Here is a 20,510-nt window from a genome sequence, read left to right as displayed (position 1 = left end):
ACTTGTAGTGTGTTCCTCTCCTACACTTGTAGTGTGTTCCTCTCCTACACGTGTAGTGTGTTCCTCTCCTACACTTGTAGTGTGTTCGTCTCCTACACTTGTAGTGTGTTCCTCTCCTACACTTGTAGTGTGTTCCTCTCCTACACTCGTAGTGTGTTCCTCTCGTACACTCGTAGTGTGTTCCTCTTCTACACTTGTAGTTTGTTCCTCTCCTACACTTGTAGTGTGTTCCTCTTCTACACTTGTAGTGTGTTCCTCTCCTACACTTGTAGTGTGTTCCTCTCCTACACTTGTAGTGTGTTCCTCTCCTACACTTGTAGTGTGTTCCTCTCCTACACTTGTAGTGTGTTCCTCTCCTACACTTGTAGTGTGTTCCTCTCCTACACTTGTAGTGTGTTCCTCTCCTACACTTGCAGTGTGTTCCTCTCCTACACTTGTAGTGTGTTCCTCTCCTACACTTGTAGTGTGTTCCTCTCCTACACTTGTAGTGTGTTCCTCTCCTACACTTGTAGTGTGTTCCTCTCCTACACTTGTAGTGTGTTCCTCTCCTACACTTGTAGTGTGTTCCTCTCCTACACTTGTAGTGTGTTCCTCTCCTACACTTGTAGTGTGTTCCTCTCCTACACTTGTAGTGTGTTCCTCTCCTACACTTGTAGTGTGTTCCTCTCCTACACTTGTAGTGTGTTCTTTTCCTACATTTGTGTGCTCCTCTCGTACACTTGTAGTGTGTTCCTCTCCTACACTTGTAGTGTGCTCCTCTCGTACACTTGTAGTGTGTTCCTCTCCTACACTTGTAGCGTGTTCTTTTCCTGCATTTGTGTGTTCTTCTCCTACATTTGTAGTGTGTTCCTCTCGTACACTCGTAGTGTGTTCCTCTCGTACACTCGTAGTGTGTTCCTCTCGTACACTTGTAGTGTGTTCTTCTCCTACATTTGTAGTGTGTTCTTCTCCTACACTTGTAGTGTGTTCTTCTCCTACACTTGTAGTGTGTTCCTCTCCTACACTTGTAGTGTGTTCCTCTCGTACACTCGTAGTGTGTTCCTCTCCTACACTTGTAGTGTGTTCCTCTCCTACACTCGTAGTGTGTTCCTCTCCTACACTTGTAGTGTGTTCCTCTCCTACACTTGTAGTGTGTTCCTCTCCTACACTTGTAGTGTGTTCCTCTCCTACACTTGTAGTGTGTTCCTCTCCTACACTCGTAGTGTGTTCCTCTCGTACACTCGTAGTGTGTTCCTCTTCTACACTTGTAGTGTGTTCCTCTCGTACACTTGTAGTGTGTTCCTCTCCTACACTTGTAGTGTGTTCCTCTCCTACACTTGTAGTGTGTTCCTCTCCTACACTTGTAGTGTGTTCCTCTCCTACACTTGTAGTGTGTTCCTCTCATACACTTGTAGTGTGTTCCTCTCCTACACTTGCAGTGTGTTCCTCTCCTACACTTGTAGTGTGTTCCTCTCCTACACTTGTAGTGTGTTCCTCTCCTACACTTGTAGTGTGTTCCTCTCCTACACTTGTAGTGTGTTCCTCTCCTACACTTGTAGTGTGTTCCTCTCCTACACTTGTAGTGTGTTCCTCTCCTACACTTGTAGTGTGTTCCTCTCCTACACTTGTAGTGTGTTCTTTTCCTACATTTGTGTGCTCCTCTCGTACACTTGTAGTGTGTTCCTCTCCTACACTTGTAGTGTGTTCCTCTCCTACACTTGCAGTGTGTTCCTCTCCTACACTTGTAGTGTGTTCCTCTCCTACACTTGTAGTGTGTTCCTCTCCTACACTTGTAGTGTGTTCCTCTCCTACACTTGTAGTGTGTTCCTCTCCTACACTTGTAGTGTGTTCCTCTCCTACACTTGTAGTGTGTTCTTTTCCTACATTTGTGTGCTCCTCTCGTACACTTGTAGTGTGTTCCTCTCCTACACTTGTAGCGTGTTCTTTTCCTGCATTTGTGTGTTCCTCTCGTACACTTGTAGTGTGTTCCTCTCGTACACTCGTACTGTGTTCCTCTCGTACACTTGTAGTGTGTTCTTCTCCTACACTTGTAGTGTGTTCCTCTCCTACACTTGTAGTGTGTTCCTCTCCTACACTTGTAGTGTGTTCCTCTCCTACACTTGTAGTGTGTTCCTCTCCTACACTTGTAGTGTGTTCCTCTCCTACACTTGTAGTGTGTTCTTTTCCTACATTTGTGTGCTCCTCTCGTACACTTGTAGTGTGTTCCTCTCCTACACTTGTAGCGTGTTCTTTTCCTGCATTTGTGTGTTCCTCTCGTACACTTGTAGTGTGTTCCTCTCGTACACTTGTAGCGTGTTCCTCTCGTACACTCGTAGTGTGTTCCTCTCGTACACTTGTAGTGTGTTCTTCTCCTACACTTGTAGTGTGTTCCTCTCCTACACTTGTAGTGTGTTCCTCTCCTACACTTGTAGTGTGTTCGTCTCCTACACTTGTAGTGTGTTCCTCTCCTACACTTGTAGTGTGTTCCTCTCCTACACTTGTAGTGTGTTCCTCTCCTACACTTGTAGTGTGTTCCTCTCCTACACTTGTAGTGTGTTCCTCTCCTACACTTGTAGCGTGTTCTTTTCCTGCATTTGTGTGTTCCTCTCGTACACTTGTAGTGTGTTCCTCTCGTACACTTGTAGTGTGTTCCTCTCGTACACTCGTAGTGTGTTCCTCTTCTACACTTGTAGTGTGTTCTTCTCCTACAATTGTAGTGTGTTCCTCTCCTACACTTGTAGTGTGTTCCTCTCCTGCACTTGTAGTGTGTTCCTCTGTAGTGTGTTCCTCTCCTACACTTGTAGTGTGTTCCTCTCCTACACTTGTAGTGTGTTCCTCTCCTACTCTTGAATTGTGTTCCTCTCCTACACTTTAGTGCGTTCCTCTCCTACACTTGTAGTGTGTTCCTCTCCTACACTTGTAGTGTGTTCCTCTCCTACACTTGTAGTGTGTTCCTCTCCTACACTTGTAGTGTGTTCCTCTCCTACACTTGTAGTGTGTTCCTCTCCTACACTTGTAGTGTGTTCCTCTCCTACACTTGTAGTGTGTTCCTCTCCTACACTTGTAGTGTGTTCCTCTCCTACACTTGTAGTGTGTTCCTCTCCTACACTTGTAGTGTGTTCCTCTCCTACTCTTGAATTGTGTTCCTCTCCTACACTTGTAGTGTGTTCCTCTCCTACACTTGTAGTGTGTTCCTTTCCTACACTTGTAATGTTCCTCCCCTACGCTTGTAATGTTCCTCCCCCACGCTTGTAATGTTCCTCCCTTACGCTTGTAATGTTCCTCCCCTTCGCTTGTAATGTTCCTCCCCTACGCTTGTAATGTTCCTCCCCTACGCTTGTAATGTTCCTCCCCTACGCTTGTAATGTTCCTCCCCCACGCTTGTAATGTTCCTCCTCTACGCTTGTAATGTTCCTCCCCTACGCTTGTAATGTTCCTCCCCTACGCTTGTAATGTTCCTCCCCTACGCTTGTAATGTTCCTCCCCTACGCTTGTAATGTTCCTCCCCCACGCTTGTAATGTTCCTCCCCCACGCTTGTAATGTTCCTCCCCTACGCTTGTAATGTTCCTCCCCTACGCTTGTAATGTTCCTCCCCTACCCTTGTAATGTTCCTCCCCTACGCTTGTAATGTTCCTCCCCTACACTTGTAATGTTCCTCCCCTACGCTTGTAATGTTCCTCCCCTACGCTTGTAATGTTCCTCCCCCACGCTTGTAATGTTCCTCCCCTACGCTTGTAATGTTCCTCCCCTACGCTTGTAATGTTCCTCCCCTACGCTTGTAATGTTCCTCCCCTACGCTTGTAATGTTCCTCCCCTACGCTTGTAATGTTCCTCCCCTACGCTTGTAATGTTCCTCCCCTACGCTTGTAATGTTCCTCCCCCACGCTTGTAATGTTCCTCCCCTACGCTTGTAATGTTCCTCCCCCACGCTTGTAATGTTCCTCCCCCACGCTTGTAATGTTCTTCCCCTACGCTTGTAATGTTCATCCCTCACGCTTGTAATGTTCCTCCCCTACGCTTGTAATGTTCTTCCCCTACGCTTGTAATGTTCCTCCCCCACGCTTGTAATGTTCCTCCCCTACGCTTGTAATGTTCTTCCCCTACGCTTGTAATGTTCCTCCCCCACGCTTGTAATGTTCCTCCCCCACGCTTGTAATGTTCCTCCCCCACGCTTGTAATGTTCCTCCCCCACGCTTGTAATGTTCCTCCCCCACGCTTGTAATGTTCCTCCCCCACGCTTGTAATGTTCCTCCCCTACGCTTGTAACGTTCCTCCCCCACGCTTGTAATGTTCCTCCCCCACACTTGTAATGTTCCTCCCCTACGCTTTTAATGTTCCTCCCCCATGCTTGTAATGTTCCTCCCCAACGCTTGTAACGTTCCTCCCCCACGCTTGTAATGATCCTCCCCCGCGCTTGTAATGTTCCTCCCCCACGCTTGTAATGTTCCTCCCCCACGCTTGTAACGTTCCTCCCCCACGCTTGTAACGTTCCTCCCCCACGCTTGTAACGTTCCTCCCCCACGCTTGTAATGTTCCTCCGCCACGCTTGTAAGGTTCCTCCCCCACGCTTGTAATGTTCCTCCCCCACGCTTGTAATGTTCTTCCCCCACGCTTGTAATGTTCCTCCCCCACGCTTGTAATGTTCCTCCCCCACGCTTGTAATGTTCCTCCCCCACGCTTGTAATGTTCCTCCCCAACGCTTGTAATGTTCCTCCCCCACGCTGGTAATGTTCCTCCCCCACGCTTGTAACGTTCCTCCCCTACGCTTGTAACGTTCCTCCCCCACTCTTGTAATGTTCCTCCCCCACTCTTGTAATGTTCCTCCCCTACGCTTGTAATGTTCCTCCCCCACGCTTGTAATGTTCCTCCCCTACGCTTGTAATGTTCCTCCCCTACGCTTGTAACGTTCCTCCCCCACGCTTGTAATGTTCCTCCCCCACGCTTGTAACGTTCCTCCTCCACGCTTGTAACGTTCCTCCCCCACGCTTGTAATGTTCCTCCCCCACGCTTGTAATGTTCCTCCCCCACGCTTGTAACGTTCCTCCCCCACGCTTGTAATGTTCCTCCCCCACGCTTGTAACGTTCCTCCCCCACGCTTGTAATGTTCCTCCCCCACGCTTGTAAGGTTCCTCCCCGACGCTTGTCATGTTCCTTCCCCACGCTTGTAATGTTCCTCCCCCACGCTTGTAATGTTCTTCCCCCACGCTTGTAATGTTCCTCCCCCACGCTTGTAATGTTCCTCCCCCACGCTTGTAATGTTCCTCCCCCACGCTTGTAATGTTCCTCCCCCACGCTTGTAATGTTCCTCCCCCACGCTTGTAATGTTCCTCCCCTACGCTTGTAATGTTCCTCCCCCACGCTTGTAATGTTCCTCCCCCACGCTTGTAATGTTCCTCCCCTACGCTTGTAATGTTCCTCCCCCCCGCTTGTAATGTTCCTCCCCTACGCTTGTAATGTTCCTCCCCCACGCTTGTAATGTTCCTCACCCACGCTTATAATCTTCCTCCCCCACGCTTGTAATGTTCCTCCCCCACGCTTGTAATGTTCCTCCCCCACGCTTGTAATGTTCCTCCCCCACGCTTGTAATGTTCCTCCCCCACGCTTGTAACGTTCCTCCCCCACGCTTGTAATGTTCCTCCCCCACGCTTGTAACGTTCCTCCCCGACGCTTGTAATGTTCCTCCCCCACGCTTGTAATGTTCCTCCCCCACGCTTGTAACGTTCCTCCCCCACGCTTGTAATGTTCCTCCCCCACGCTTGTAATGTTCCTCCCCCACGCTTGTAACGTTCCTCCCCCACGCTTGTAACGTTCCTCCCCCACGCTTGTAAAGTTCCTCCCCTACACTTGTAATGTTCCTCCCCTACACTTGTAATGTTCCTCCCCTACGCTTGTAATGTTCCTCCTCTACACTTGTAATGTTCCTCCCCTACACTTGTAATGTTAAAATCTTTTTCCCAACATAACAATTCATTACGATTGTGGCCAGATATAAACATATAAATAGTTCATTACCACTAACTTGGTCAGCTATCAAAACTTTGTGACCGAGTCCCTGGACCCATTATGTACCTCTGTAATGTTGAGGTACAGTCCCTGGACCCATTATGTACCTCTGTAATGTTGAGGTACAGTCCCTGGACCCATTATGTACCTCTGTAATGTTGAGGTACAGTCCCTGGACCCATTATGTGCCTCTGTAATCTTTTGGTTACCGCGCACAGGGTGGGTATATGGTGACTGCCGCCCACAGGACGGGTATGGGGTGCATAATAAAGATATTTAACTAAGTATCTCTCCCCACAGGGAAGAGATGCGGCCCTGGGGAGTAAGAGTAACTGTTGTGGAACCTGGTAATTTCTCTGCTGGTAAGTTTTTCTCTTCGAAACAAAGGTTCTGTAATCCGGGGAAGCGCTAAACCCGCAGGGCTCGTGCGAACTGGGAGTTTTTTCATGTTTAATGCAATACTATTATCAGTTTCTTACCAGCATTGTGGACCTGAGGCCGCTGGTGTATGTATAATACACCAGCGCTCATGGGGGAGCGCTAAACCCATAGGATTATATAGCATATGTGGGGAGAATGGAAGGTATTCAGTCTCAATTCAGGGAACTGGAGCACAGATCCAATTCCCTAGATCAAGAGCCCCTCACCAGCATCAAGGAACCTTCCTTGAGAGGGGGCCGCTGGTATAGATTTCGATCCAATGTCGTATTAACGGCGTTAGTGAAGGGAAGACAAGTTGCTCAGTGTTCTATTGTGACAGCGTTTCGCTCAATGTAGAGCTTTATCATGTTTTGCTGTGTAGAGCTTTATCATGTTTTGCTGTGTAGAGCTTTATCATGTTTCGCTCAGTGTAGAGCTTCATGTTTTGATCTGTGGAGAGCTTTATGAAGTCATGCTTCGCTCTATATGGAGCTGCTTTTAAGTCATGTTTGGCTCAGTGTAGAGCTCTACCAACTCGTGGTGCTGCGTAGAGCTTCGACAAGCTATAACGTGATAAAACTCTACAAGGAGTGAAACGTAGTCCCAATAAAAGCTTCTTCAACTTGCTTTTCACTCTGGTCACATCAAAGGGCAAGGGGGGGGGGCCCTTGATGTTAGTGTAGGGCTCTTGATCCACTGAGATTGAATTTTTCTTTAGAGGGATTAAATCAGATTGCCTATCGACCTCCCCACCCCCGCTTGAGAGTTTAGCGCTCTCCCCCACGATGAGTAACAACGTAGCACAGGCTCTATATTAATCATAGGCTCTAAACCCGTATGGGTCATGTAGACCACAGTGTAGCAAGGCCGCCTTACTAATAAGGTTCTCCTTAGTAGTGAACTAAATACGTTCCAATTTCCCAATTTTATTCATATATTTCCCAATTTTATTCATATATAAGTAAGGACACATGCCGTGCCGCCGTGTTATTTCGTATTTTTCACGGTCTCTCTTGCGCACTTGAGCTTTAAACTGTGTAAGTGATCTTATAAGTTACATCCCTCCAGCGCTTGGAACTAATCTAGCAGAAAATAATATCTACCGAGTCAAAAAAGGAGAATTAGTGTAACATAACAAAACATCACCTGACTCTCAGAGAGGAACTTGAGGCCTAAAGTGTCCGTGAAAATAATATTACAACTTTTTTTGTCAGAGGAAAGACAGTCTTCCTGATAATAGTATGTTATATATAGTGTTATAGTGTGTACCAAGTGGTAGCCTAGTATATGGATAATAAAGGATAAGGTGAAATGTAAAACTGAAGTGTTTAGGCCCAAAGAGACAGGTTCATTTGTAAACATTTTGTGAAAATTTGTCTGGACTGCCTTCATGTGAGTTGTCTACCCTGGCAAGCTCTCTTGACACTGAGGTCTGAGGTCGGTACCTCAGCCTCCCAAGTGGCTTATAGGACAGATTTTCATAAATGACTGATGTTGCAAGAAATCTCGCCTGCATGCACGTATAAAGGACTAACTTGGTGTTGCAGCATGTATCCCGATCTACAACCTCCCTAAACTTTAGCCCCATGGACTTCCCCACAGAAACCACGTGCAACCGGGAGCCTTAATTCCTGCAATATTCAATCGATATTAGTGACCTGCCTGTACCTCAGAAATTCCTGTATACAAGGGGGTGAGTATCCCCTAGTCTAACTATGCAGAAATGGACACTAGCTTCTAGGGTGACAAGAGACTCTGGTACGTACTGGTCTTGAACTGCCGGCTGACACAAAGGCCACAGCACGACTCACTCGCAATTTTCCCCAGACACTGGCCAGGATCCTAAGAAAAATGGGAGGTCTTGTCTTACTGTATGACCCTGATGGAGGAGGACATCTACGGTATGTCGAGGTGCCTCCACCAGATTTCCCCAGGTCTAGTATGTGAAGACACGTGGGGGCGCCACCCGCTGATCACGGCACTTGTTGCTACATTGATGTCTAGTCTTAGATGAAGGCACGGCGGTCTCAAAACCCCGTGCCCCAGTATTCAAACTTGGGCTGCCAGTTCTCCCTGGCTAACATAACCTAGTTATGTTAGCCAGGTTAGCCTATTACTACCTATGTTAAGGTCTTAGGTCTATATTATTATCTACAGTTGCCTCAATTATCCTAATATTAGTGTACTAACAGTATAAACTACCTACTTCTTCCTTGAAGGATAAATGTACCTTTCAACCACCTTTGCCAACCCGGGTGAGTGTGTGTGTGTGTGTGTTCTGGGTGGGTGTAAGGGCCCTCGAACGGTGTGTTTTTCCCCGTTGGGACTTCTAGGACTGAATAAGTTCCAACACAGTTGCCAGCAGTACCTGGCCTATAATTAGTGATACCAGGGAGTAAGACATTACTGTTGAAATACAAAGAGGTGCAAAATCTCGAGGAAATACGAAAAGTGTACAGTTTTGTAGAAATATGATAAACAGTGTATAGTTGTTAGTACTTATTGTGATGGAGTGATGTAAACAGCGTGTGTGGTAAACCTATAGTTAGCAGTGGTCACTATATACACAACGAAAATCATTATTCCTCCAGTAATCTCCATACGTTGAAGCCATCGGCGTCCAAACACGCAAGTTATACTTCTGTATCAAACTGAACATATATCACTGTTTAATTTTTTCCAGTAGTTCTTTTCATGAGCTAGTCAAATATCACCCAGTGAGCCTAATCCGCATCTGCCTGGATTCATCCAACAACCGGATTCAAACGGATTCGTTGATACCAATGTATTCTTTGACTGGTTTCACTAACTGACGGGGCTCTATGCGCCCTATCAAACACTCAAACACAAACTACAACAAATAGTTACAATACAGGTAGACAGATCTACTGTTAAGTTGCTTATTAGGAAAAAGATATACAGTGATCCACTAGCCGGATTCTTCCGGATTCGCTGGACACGGGCGGATTCAAATGGTCTGTTGGAAATATAGCCGGATTCGGGAGGATTAAAACGGTTCCGTTGGAAATAAAGCCAAACTGGAAGAACTGTACAAAACTTTAAATACAACAAATAGTTACAATACAGTTAAACAGAGCTACTGTTAAGGTAATTATTAAAAAAAAAGATATATAGTGACTGGATTCTTCCAGTTCTTAGCTTCGGGAGGATTCAAACGGATTTCGCTGTATTCAGGCAGATTCAAATGCTTTTTGTAGAAATAGCCGGATTCAGGTGGACTCAAACGGTTTCGTTGGAAATAAAGCCAGATCGGAAGAACTGTTAAAAAAAAAATTAAAGGCATTGGGGAATTATAGACTAGCTAGCTAAGAGAGTTGTCCAGTACTGTAAGATGACCACCATGAAGGTCTGTGTAGTCTGCAGAAAGGACAAAGGACGAAGACAGGCCTGGATTGCTTGCCATCTGTGTGGTCAGTGGTCCCATAATATATGCAGGGATTTTAAACTAGTGACCACACTTGACAAACTCAGAGAGATGTTTTTGGGTCTGCCCAAACGAGATACACCTGTATGAGGAAATGACATTTAAATTAAAAGACAGCACCAATAAAACATCCTTCTTGAAAGACATGTCAGCATGGTATGACAGCTGGGTAAAAAAGATGGGTGTGGGGACGGGGCTGTCTTGGACAGTGTTCCTGAGGGTGCTAGTGCTGTCCTGGAGGACAGTCCTGAGGGTCCTAGTGAAGTATTAGAAGATAGAGCTCATGAGGGTACTAGTGTTGTCTTGGAGGACACTGAAGACAACCTTATTCAGTCCACAGAAGTTCAAAATAGAGATACTTCTGGAGATGGATCAAAATGGGATGAGGCCTCAGGGAATAGTGTCGACACACTGCCAGCAAAACCTGGTGGAAGCACTGGTGTCCATACAGGGGTAAAAGATATTGAGGAAATAGGAAAAATAAATGCACCAGCAGTGAACGCAGCTACAATAAATCCTAGCAAAAAGAAGTACAATCTATGTAAATACTATGCCTTAGGTATCTGCAGGCACGTTGTGGAAATTTATTCGGTCCTAAAAGTTCCACAGGGCAGATACGCCATACAAAGATCCCATTACCTGGAGTTTACCTGGAGAGAGTTCCGGGGGTCAACGCCCCCGCGGCCCGGTCTGTGACCAGGCCTCCTGGTGGATCAGAGCCTGATCAACCAGGCTGTTGCTGCTGGCTGCACGCAAACCAACATACGAGCCACAGCCCAGCTGATCAGGAACTGTCTTTAGGTGCTTGTCCAGTGCCAGCTTGAAGACTGCCAGGGGTCTGTTGGTAATCCCCCTTATGTGTGCTGGGAGGCAGTTGAACAGTCTTGGGCCCCTGACACTTATTGTATGGTCTCTTAACGTGCTAGTGACACCCATGCTTTTCATTGGGGGGATGGTGCATCGTCTGCCAAGTCTTTTGCTTTCGTAGGGAGTGATTTTCGTGTGCAAGTTCGGTACTAGTCCCTCTAGGATTTTCCAGGTGTATATAATCATGCATCTCTCCCTCCTGCGTTCCAGGGAATACAGGTTTAGGAACCTCAAGCGCTCCCAGTAATTGAGGTGTTTTATCTCCGTTATGCGCGCCGTGAAAGTTCTCTGTACATTTTCTAGGTCGGCAATTTCACCTGCCTTGAAAGGTGCTGTTAGTGTGCAGCAATATTCCAGCCTAGATAGAACAAGTGACCTGAAGAGTGTCATCATGGGCTTGGCCTCCCTAGTTTTGAAGGTTCTCATTATCCATCCTGTCATTTTTCTAGCAGATGCGATTGATACAATGTTATGGTCCTTGAAGGTGAGATCCTCCGACATGATCACTCCCAGGTCTTTGACGTTGGTGTTTCGCTCTATTTTGTGGCCAGAATTTGTTTTGTACTCTGATGAAGATTTAATTTCCTCATGTTTACCATATCTGAGTAATTGAAATTTCTCATCGTTGAACTTCATATTGTTTTCTGCAGCCCACTGAAAGATTTGGTTGATGTCCGCCTGGAGCCTTGCAGTGTCTGCAATGGAAGACACTGTCATGCAGATTCGGGTGTCATCTGCAAAGGAAGACACGGTGCTGTGGCTGACATCCTTGTCTATGTCGGATATGAGGATGAGGAACAAGATGGGAGCGAGTACTGTGCCTTGTGGAACAGAGCTTTTCACCGTAGCTGCCTCGGACTTTACTCTGTTGACGACTACTCTCTGTGTTCTGTTAGTGAGGAAATTATAGATCCATCGACCGACTTTTCCTGTTATTCCTTTAGCACGCATTTTGTGCGCTATTACGCCATGGTCACACTTGTCGAAGGCTTTTGCAAAGTCTGTATATATTACATCTGCATTCTTTTTGTCTTCTAGTGCATTTAGGACCTTGTCGTAGTGATCCAGTAGTTGAGACAGACAGGAGCGACCTGTTCTAAACCCATGTTGCCCTGGGTTGTGTAACTGATGGGTTTCTAGATGGGTGGTGATCTTGCTTCTTAGGACCCTTTCAAAGATTTTTATGATATGGGATGTTAGTGCTATTGGTCTGTAGTTCTTTGCTGTTGCTTTACTGCCCCCTTTGTGGAGTGGGGCTATGTCTGTTGTTTTTAGTAACTGTGGGACGACCCCCGTGTCCATGCTCCCTCTCCATAGGATGCAAAAGGCTCGTGATAGGGGCTTCTTGCAGTTCTTGATGAACACTATTATTATTATAATCAAGGGGGAAGCGCTAAACCCGGAGGATTATACAGCGCCTGGAGGGGGGATGTGGAAGGTATTCAGGCTTAATTCGGGGAACTGGAGCACAGATCCAATTTTCTAAATCAAGAGCCCCTCACCAACATCAAGGAACCTTCCTTGAGGGGTTGATGAACACAGAGTTCCATGAGTCTGGCCCTGGGGCAGAGTGCATGGGCATGTCATTTATCGCCTGTTCGAAGTCATCAGGCCGTTTATGGAACGGCTGAGTTGGGTGGCCCTTAAACCCACCCAAAACACACACACACACACACACACACACACACACACACACACACACACACACACACACACACACACAGTGGAATAGCCTAGAAAATGACGTAGTGGAGGCAGGAACCATACAGTTTTAAGACGAGGTTTGATAAAGCTCATGGAGCGGGGAGAGAGGGCCCAGTAGCAACCGGTGAAGAGGCGGGGCCAGGAGCTAAGACTCGACCCGTGCAACCACAAATAGGCGAGTACAAATAGGCGAGTACACACACACACACACATACACCCAGGGTGGCAAAGGTGGTTGGAAGGTACTTCTTAATTGATAGATTTACCCTTCAGGGAAGAAGTAGGTAGTTTATACTGTTAGTACACTAATACATATTAGGATTATTGAGGCAACTGTAGATAATAATGTAGACCTAAGACCTTAACGTAGGTAGTATTATTATATAATCAAAAAGAAGCGCTAAGCCACAAGGGCTATACAGCGCTGCAGGGTAGGGAAGGAAGCAAGGGAATTGGATGGCAGAAGGGAGGGGGGATGATCAGCAGGTTACAGAAAACAGCGGGGCAGGGGATAGTACGGGGGTAGAGGGTAGCAAGAGATACAAGGAGAAAGGGCTGAAAGTATCAGAATTTGTGAAGTAAGTCAGTCGTTGTCAAAAAGTCAATGAGAGAGTCCGGATGAAAGGTGGGTCCATCAGCGAGAAGGGAAGGTAGAGAGAGAGCAGCGGGGCGAAGACGACGACAGAGGTAAATTCTGCGTGCTCGTTGATAAAGTGGGCAGTCCAACAGAATGTGGCTGACTGATAATGGAGCTTGGCAATTCTCACAGAGAGGAGCAAGACGCCTCTCCATGAGATATCCATGAGTAAGACGAGTATGGCCAATGCGAAGAGGGGAGAGAGTAGTCTCCCAACCTCGACACTGGTGATAAGAAGACGGCCAGTAACCTATACTCGGTTTAATAGACTGAAGTTTGTTGCCGAGCATAGTAGACCAACGTTGTTGCCAATGGGTGTGAAGGTGGGAAGATATTACAGCAAAATAGTCCGTACATGGAATACCTCTATAAGAAACTGGTAGGTCATGTACTGCTGACCGCGCAGCAGTGTCTGCCTGTTCATTGCCCTGTACGTCAACATGACCAGGGACCCAACAAAAAACAATATCTTTATGCTTAGTAAAGATGCGGCGTAGCCAAAGTTGGATACGGAGGACTAAGGGGTGAGGTGTATCAAATTTTTGTATAGCCTGTAAAGCACTAAGGGAGTCTGAGACAACCACAAATGATGACACAGGCATAGATGCAATACGGATAAGTGCTGTAAGGATGGCATATAATTCAGCAGTAAAAATACTAGCTGAAGATAGTAAATGCCCTTGTACGACGCTGTCCGGAAACACTGCTGCGAATCCTACGCCGTCAGAAGACTTAGAGCCATCTGTGTACACAGCAATGGCATGAGAATGAGAGTGAAAGTGGTCAAGAAAAAGAGAGCGGGAAGCGACCGTAGACAGTTGGGCTTTCGAGCAAGGGAGGGAGAAAGAACAGACTCGAACAGCTGGAACTTCCCAGGGGGGTAGGGAAAAGTGAGATGCTACATGTACATAGAAAGGTGGTAGTTGAAGAGAAGACAAGAGCGAATGAAGGCGAAGAGAGAAGGGACGGAGTAAGCAGGGGCGGCGAACAAATAAAGAATGTCTACTAATATCAGTGACCATTCTATAAATGGAAGGATTGCGGAGATCATGAGAGCGTACATAGTAGCGCAGGCAATGGGCATCACGGCGATCGGATAAGGATGGAACGTTCGCTTCTGCATAGAGGCTTTCGACAGGGGAAGAACGAAAAGCACCAAGGCATAAACGTAATCCTTGGTGATGAATGGGGTTAAGGCTAGAGAGAGTAGCAGGAGATGCCGCTGAATAGATCTGGTCACCATAATCAAGTTTCGATAAAATAAGGGTGGAATGTAGGTGAAGGAGGGTTCGACGATCAGCTCCCCACGAAAGATGAGCAAGGGTTTTAAGAAGATTCAGCCGGCTGTGACAAGTTGCCTTCAGAGAGGTAATGTGAGGTTTCCAGGATAACCTACGATCAAAGAGGAGGCCCAGAAACTTGACTGTATCACGTTCAGGGATACGTGAGCCATAGAGGTACAAAGGATGATCAGAGATGACAGAGCGTCTAGTGAAAGTGATTTGGTGGGTTTTAGTGCTGGAAAATTTAAACCCATGTGTGGTGGCCCAATTGGAAACACGGTCGACTGCATGCTGGAGAGAAACTGTAAGGAGGTGACAGTCAGCGCCTGCACAGGCAATAGCGAAGTCATCAACATAGAGTGATGACCAAATATTTGATGGAAGACTAGAGGCCAAATCATTAATAGCAAGGAGAAAAAGTGTTGTGCTCAGAACACATCCCTGGGGGACACCTTCAGCTTGGACAAAGTCCGGGGAGAGCACATTATTAACCCGAACACGGAAATGCCTGTCAGTTAAAAAGTTCTTAAGGAAGGATGGTAGATTGCCTCGAAGGCCTAAGGAGTGGGCTTGGGCTAAAATATTATACCTCCAAGTTGTGTCATATGCCTTCTCAAGGTCAAAAAATATGGCAATAACTGAGTGGTTATTCGCAAAGGCATTACGAACATACGTATCCAAGCGCAGTAAGGGGTCTATGGTAGAACGTCCCTTACGAAAGCCATATTGACGAGTGGAGAGACTGTTGTGTGTCTCTAAATACCACACTAAACGTCTATTTACTAGACGTTCCATTACTTTGCAAACTGCACTGGTAAGAGCAATGGGACGATAGTGGGAGGTTTCATGTCCCGTAGTGCCTGGTTTGCGGAAAGGGAGAACAATGGCGGATTTCCACAGCTGTGGAAGAACTCCTTGTGACCAAATAAGATTGTAAAGGCGTAATAGGACTGCAAGGGCTGACTGATGTAAATGTTGTAGCATACGAATATGAATGTCGTCGGGCCCAGCTGCCGATGATCGACAAGCTGAGAGTGTTGCCTCCAGTTCTTGAAGTGTAAAAGGCACGTTATACTGTTCTTCTCTGAGAGAAGAAAAGTCCAAGGGTGCTAACTCTCTGGCAGACTTTGAGGAAAGAAATGAGGGGCATAGATGGAGTCCCTGAGAAATACGGACCAGATGATTGCCAATTTCATTGGCAACATCTAGTGGGTTTGCTATATCAACACCGGCAACCCGCAGAACAGGAGCCGGGTCAGGAGAATATTTACCACTCAGTTTTCGTACTTTTATCCAGACTGCACTCATAGAGGAAGCAGAGGTGATGGTGGAGACAATCTCGCCAGCAAGTGCGTTTAGCGTCACGGATGACACGGCGAGCGATCGCACGCTTCTGTTTAAAATCAAGGAGTCGCTCTGTGGTTCTATTGTACCGGTACCTGCCCCATGCAGCGCGTTTCAAACGTACTGCACGAGCACAAGCAGGAGACCACCAAGGCACGCATTTCTGAGAATGCCTGCCCGAAGTTTGGGGTATAGAATGAGAAGCTGCGGTGAAAACGGAGGACGAGAAGAGGTGTAAAAGCTCATCGATGGAGGACGAAGAAGGAACCTCTTTAAAAACAGTCAGGTGTGAGTAAAGGTTCCAATTTGCCCGATTAAATTGCCAGCGTGGGGTGCGAAGAGGTGGCGTATATGAAGGGGAAGTAAGAATGATTGGGAAATGATCACTGTCATGTAAGTCCGGGAGAACAGACCAAGTAAAGTCTAATGCGGCGGAGGAAGAGCAAACTGAGAGATCGATGCAAGAGAGAGTATGAGTCCGAGGATCAAAATGGGTGTGAGTACCTGTATTTAAAACATGGAGGGGGTGGGTGGCAAGAAAAGCCTCTAACTGAATTCCACGGGAATCACAGTGAGACCCTCCCCAGAGGAAATGGTGGGCATTAAAATCACCAAGTAACAGAATCGGTGGCGGTAATGACGAAACAAGGAAGGCAAAATCCGGAATGGATAATGCCCGAGAAGGAGAGAGATATAAAGAACAGAGCGTATACCACCTATGTAAGTGGATACGGGCTGCTGTGTAATGCAGCGAAGTATGAATAAATAGCTGATGGTACGGAATATCAGTGCGGAGAAGAAGGGCACTTTCATTAAAGGTCCCATCAGGAAAAGGATCTGAAGAATACAATAAATTATAGCCTGAGATGTGAGAAATAACAGCAGAGTGTAATTTTGGTTCCTGTAAGCAAACACCAACAGGGGCAAACTGGGAGAGTAACATCTGAAGCTCACCCCGATTACCCCTGAGGCCGCGGATATTCCACTGTAAAAAGGCCATGATTGGCAATGATAAAGATACTTGAAATCCGCAGGTAAGGGTTCCTACGGACTAGAAGGGTTAGAAAAGTCCACATGCGGAGGCAGTGGAAAATGTTCAAGCAGCGAAGGAACGGTGCGCTGTGAAGAAAGGAGTTGCGCAGATGGAGCAGAGGAGAGAGAAAGAGCGGAAGGTGGATCAGTGTCCATTGATGGTTTGGTCTCTGCAATATATTCAGAGATTGCTTCAAGTGTTTCGGAATTCAGAGATGTCGTATGGGAGACAATATTGGGAATGGTAGGGGGAGGATGAGTAAAGATTGGAACTGTATTGGACTGTACCAAGGTAGGGGGGGGGCGAAAGGGTGGAGGGAACTGGAGAAGCGTGGCAGGGGACAGAAGAGACAGGAACCTGGGAGGTGGCAGAAGAGGAAGGAACTTGGGAGGGAACAGGGGAGGAAGGTACATTACGAGGAGGAGGGTGAACCTCTGCACTTGTAACTGAGCCAGTGAGAGGGGAAGAACTAGGGACAGAGACAGGGAGGGTAAAATGAGGAGGTGGAAGATGGGTAGGAGGTGTTACCGGACCTTTTTTTGACTTTTGAGAAGTAGAGGGACGATTGGGAAGAGGTGTCGTACGAGGTCTCGTCGATACGGAGGCTTGTAAGAGAGAACTCGAAGAAGCGAGATTAGACTGAGGCGTTGAAGTAGGGACGTCTGAGCCGAGGACAGCAAAAGGATTAGATACAGGAGTGATTATGGGAGAGGTAACCACAGAGGTGGGTGTAGAAGATGGGATACCAGAAGTGGGGGGACGTTTTGAAACACGGGAATAAGAAACACGTGGGAGTCTCCCTTGGAGGCGGAGATGAGAAACTGCCATGGCATAAGGGAGACCTTCTGTCTCTTTGAGGTAACGGATTTCCCGCTCGTTTAAATAGACCTGACAGCGGCGAGAGTACGAAGGGTGAGCCTCATGACAGTTAAGGCAAGAGGGAGATCGATTGCAAGACGTATTAGAATGGTCATCGGCACCACAGACTGGGCATTCGGCGATAGATCTGCAATATTTCGCTGGATGGCCAAATCGCCAGCAATTTCTACACTGTTGTGGTGTAGGGATCACCTTTCGAACTTGTAACCGATGTCCTGCTATATAAACGGAGGATGGGAGTTCTCGGCTGTCAAAAGTTAAACGAGCCACATTGCTAGGGTATCGTCTCCGCCCACGGGCAGGAAGAACGTAAGTGTCTACCTTGAGGATTGGGAGATCTTGGAGTTCCAGCTGTTCTAGAATGTCGGTGCCACATGTCTGGAAATTTTGTTGAACTATGGTATGGGGCAGAATAACGGTACCACTACAAGAATTGAGGGAATGATGTTTTTCAAGGGTGACAGGAACAGTATCTATATGGGAAAGACGAGAGAGCTCACGAGCCTGGGTAGTATTCTGTACGGTAATGATGCGCGTACCGCTCTTAAGAGCATGAAAAGAAATATCTTTACCAACATGGCGTAGGAGTGCCTTGCCAATACTATGGTCAGAAAGATAGGCAGTAGAGGAAGTTGGTCGTAAAGTGAAGAATTTAGTCCACTGTTCAGTCTGAAACTGAGCGTGGAAAGGTAGTGAAGGACGTGTCGATCGTTTCTGAGAAGAACGAGAAGGTGAAGGTGGAGAAGTATCATCAGCAGGTAATTGTCGTTGACGTTTAGGCGTGGGACCAGAGTTGGTCCGACGTGGAACGGGTCGGCGATTTGAAAATTGCCGCACCGTAGAGGGAGAGGCCGGAAGCATAGTCAGAGGAGAGCGAAGGTCTGAAATCGAAGGAGTCAGTCGAGGCCTCAGTACCTGAAGCGGGTGAGGAAACAGCACCGGCAATAGGTACAGAGGCATGAGGAATGTCTGAAGAGTGGTCCAAAGACGAGGCGGGGTCAGAACGGGGTGCGGTATCAAGAAGGGGCCCGGGGGTACCAGGTTCATGGACTAGGGCTGCCATGGTTAGGTTACTTCTTTCTTTTTGTTTTTAAGAAGAAAAAAGAAAGAAGAAAAGAAAATAAAAATAAAAAAAAGAAAAAAAAAGGGGGGACCGGGGAGGGATAGTTCCTAGGAGGAATGAAAGGGCCAGAAATCTCCCTCCGCGCCCAGGAGGACTCGACACCGCTAGTAGCGCAGATGCAGCATGGAACCCGTGCCATACCCTACCCTTCATGCCAGTAAACCAGCAATCTGGGATAGCAACCTCACATCTGCCGAGCTACCTCGGTGGACAAAAGAGAGGGCGGCCGGATTTTTTATTTTATTATTTTTTATTATCACACTGGCCGATTCCCACCAAGGCAGGGTGGCCCGAAAAAGAAAAACTTTCACCATCATTCACTCCATCACTGTCTTGCCAGAAGGGTGCTTTACACTACAGTTTTTAAACTGCAACATTAACACCCCTCCTTCAGAGTGCAGGCACTGTACTTCCCATCTCCAGGACTCAAGTCCGGCCTGCCGGTTTCCCTGAATCCCTTCATAAATGTTACTTTGCTCACACTCCAACAGCACGTCAAGTATTAAAAACCATTTGTCTCCATTCACTCCTATCAAACACGCTCACGCATGCCTGCTGGAAGTCCAAGCCCCTCGCACACAAAACCTCCTTTACCCCCTCCCTCCAACCCTTCCTAGGCCGACCCCTACCCCGCCTTCCTTCCACTACAGACTGATACACTCTTGAAGTTATTCTGTTTCGCTCCATTCTCTCTACATGTCCGAACCACCTCAACAACCCTTCCTCAGCCCTCTGGACAACAGTTTTGGTAATCCCGCACCTCCTCCTAACTTCCAAACTACGAATTCTCTGCATTATATTCACACCACACATTGCCCTCAGACATGACATCTCCACTGCCTCCAGCCTTCTCCTCGCTGCAACATTCATCACCCATGCTTCACACCCATATAAGAGCGTTGGTAAAACTATACTCTCATACATTCCCCTCTTTGCCTCCAAGGACAAAGTTCTCTGTCTCCACAGACTCCTAAGTGCACCACTCACTCTTTTTCCCTCATCAATTCTATGATTCACCTCATCTTTCATAGACCCATCCGCTGACACGTCCACTCCCAAATATCTGAATACGTTCACCTCCTCCATACTCTCTCCCTCCAATCTGATATTCAATCTTTCATCACCTAATCTTTTTGTTATCCTCATAACCTTACTCTTTCCTGTATTCACCTTTAATTTTCTTCTTTTGCACACCCTACCAAATTCATCCACCAATCTCTGCAGCTTCTCTTCAGAATCTCCCAAGAGCACAGTGTCATCAGCAAAGAGCAGCTGTGACAACTCCCACCCTGTGTGTGATTCTTTATCTTTTAACTCCACGCCTCTTGCCAAGACCCTCGCATTTACTTCTCTTACAACCCCATCTATAAATATATTAAACAACCACGGTGACATCACACATCCTTGTCTAAGGCCTACTTTTACTGGGAAAAAATTTCCCTCTTTTCTACATACTCTAACTTGAGCCTCACTATCCTCGTAAAAACTCTTCACTGCTTTCAGTAACCTACCTCCTACACCATACACTTGCAACATCTGCCACATTGCCCCCCTATCCACCCTGTCATACGCCTTTTCCAAATCCATAAATGCCACAAAGACCTCTTTAGCCTTATCTAAATACTGTTCACTTATATGTTTCACTGTAAACACCTGGTCCACACACCCCCTACCTTTCCTAAAGCCTCCTTGTTCATCTGCTATCCTATTCTCCGTCTTACTCTTAATTCTTTCAATTATAACTCTACCATACACTTTACCAGGTACACTCAACAGACTTATCCCCCTATAA

At 46.8% G+C, this 20,510-nt stretch overlaps 1 protein-coding gene across 3 annotated transcripts in view; it reads left to right on the top strand.

Annotated features, from left to right (window-relative positions):
• The window catches only part of LOC128697021 (D-beta-hydroxybutyrate dehydrogenase, mitochondrial), a 76,086-nt gene that overhangs the window by 45,188 nt on the left and 10,388 nt on the right, over positions 1–20,510 (top strand). For all 3 annotated transcript variants that reach the window (XM_070095177.1, XM_053788525.2, XM_053788526.2), the window contains exon 7: positions 6,284–6,345. In XM_070095177.1, coding sequence (XP_069951278.1) covers positions 6,284–6,345 — 62 coding nt within the window. The remainder of the gene's footprint in view (positions 1–6,283; positions 6,346–20,510) is intronic.

Source organism: Cherax quadricarinatus, chromosome 49 (genome assembly GCF_038502225.1).
Source record: "Cherax quadricarinatus isolate ZL_2023a chromosome 49, ASM3850222v1, whole genome shotgun sequence".
NCBI classification, from domain to species: domain Eukaryota; kingdom Metazoa; phylum Arthropoda; class Malacostraca; order Decapoda; family Parastacidae; genus Cherax; species Cherax quadricarinatus.
The sequence above is the reverse complement of the archived record's forward strand: the minus strand, read 5'-3'. Positions and strand labels throughout refer to the sequence as shown.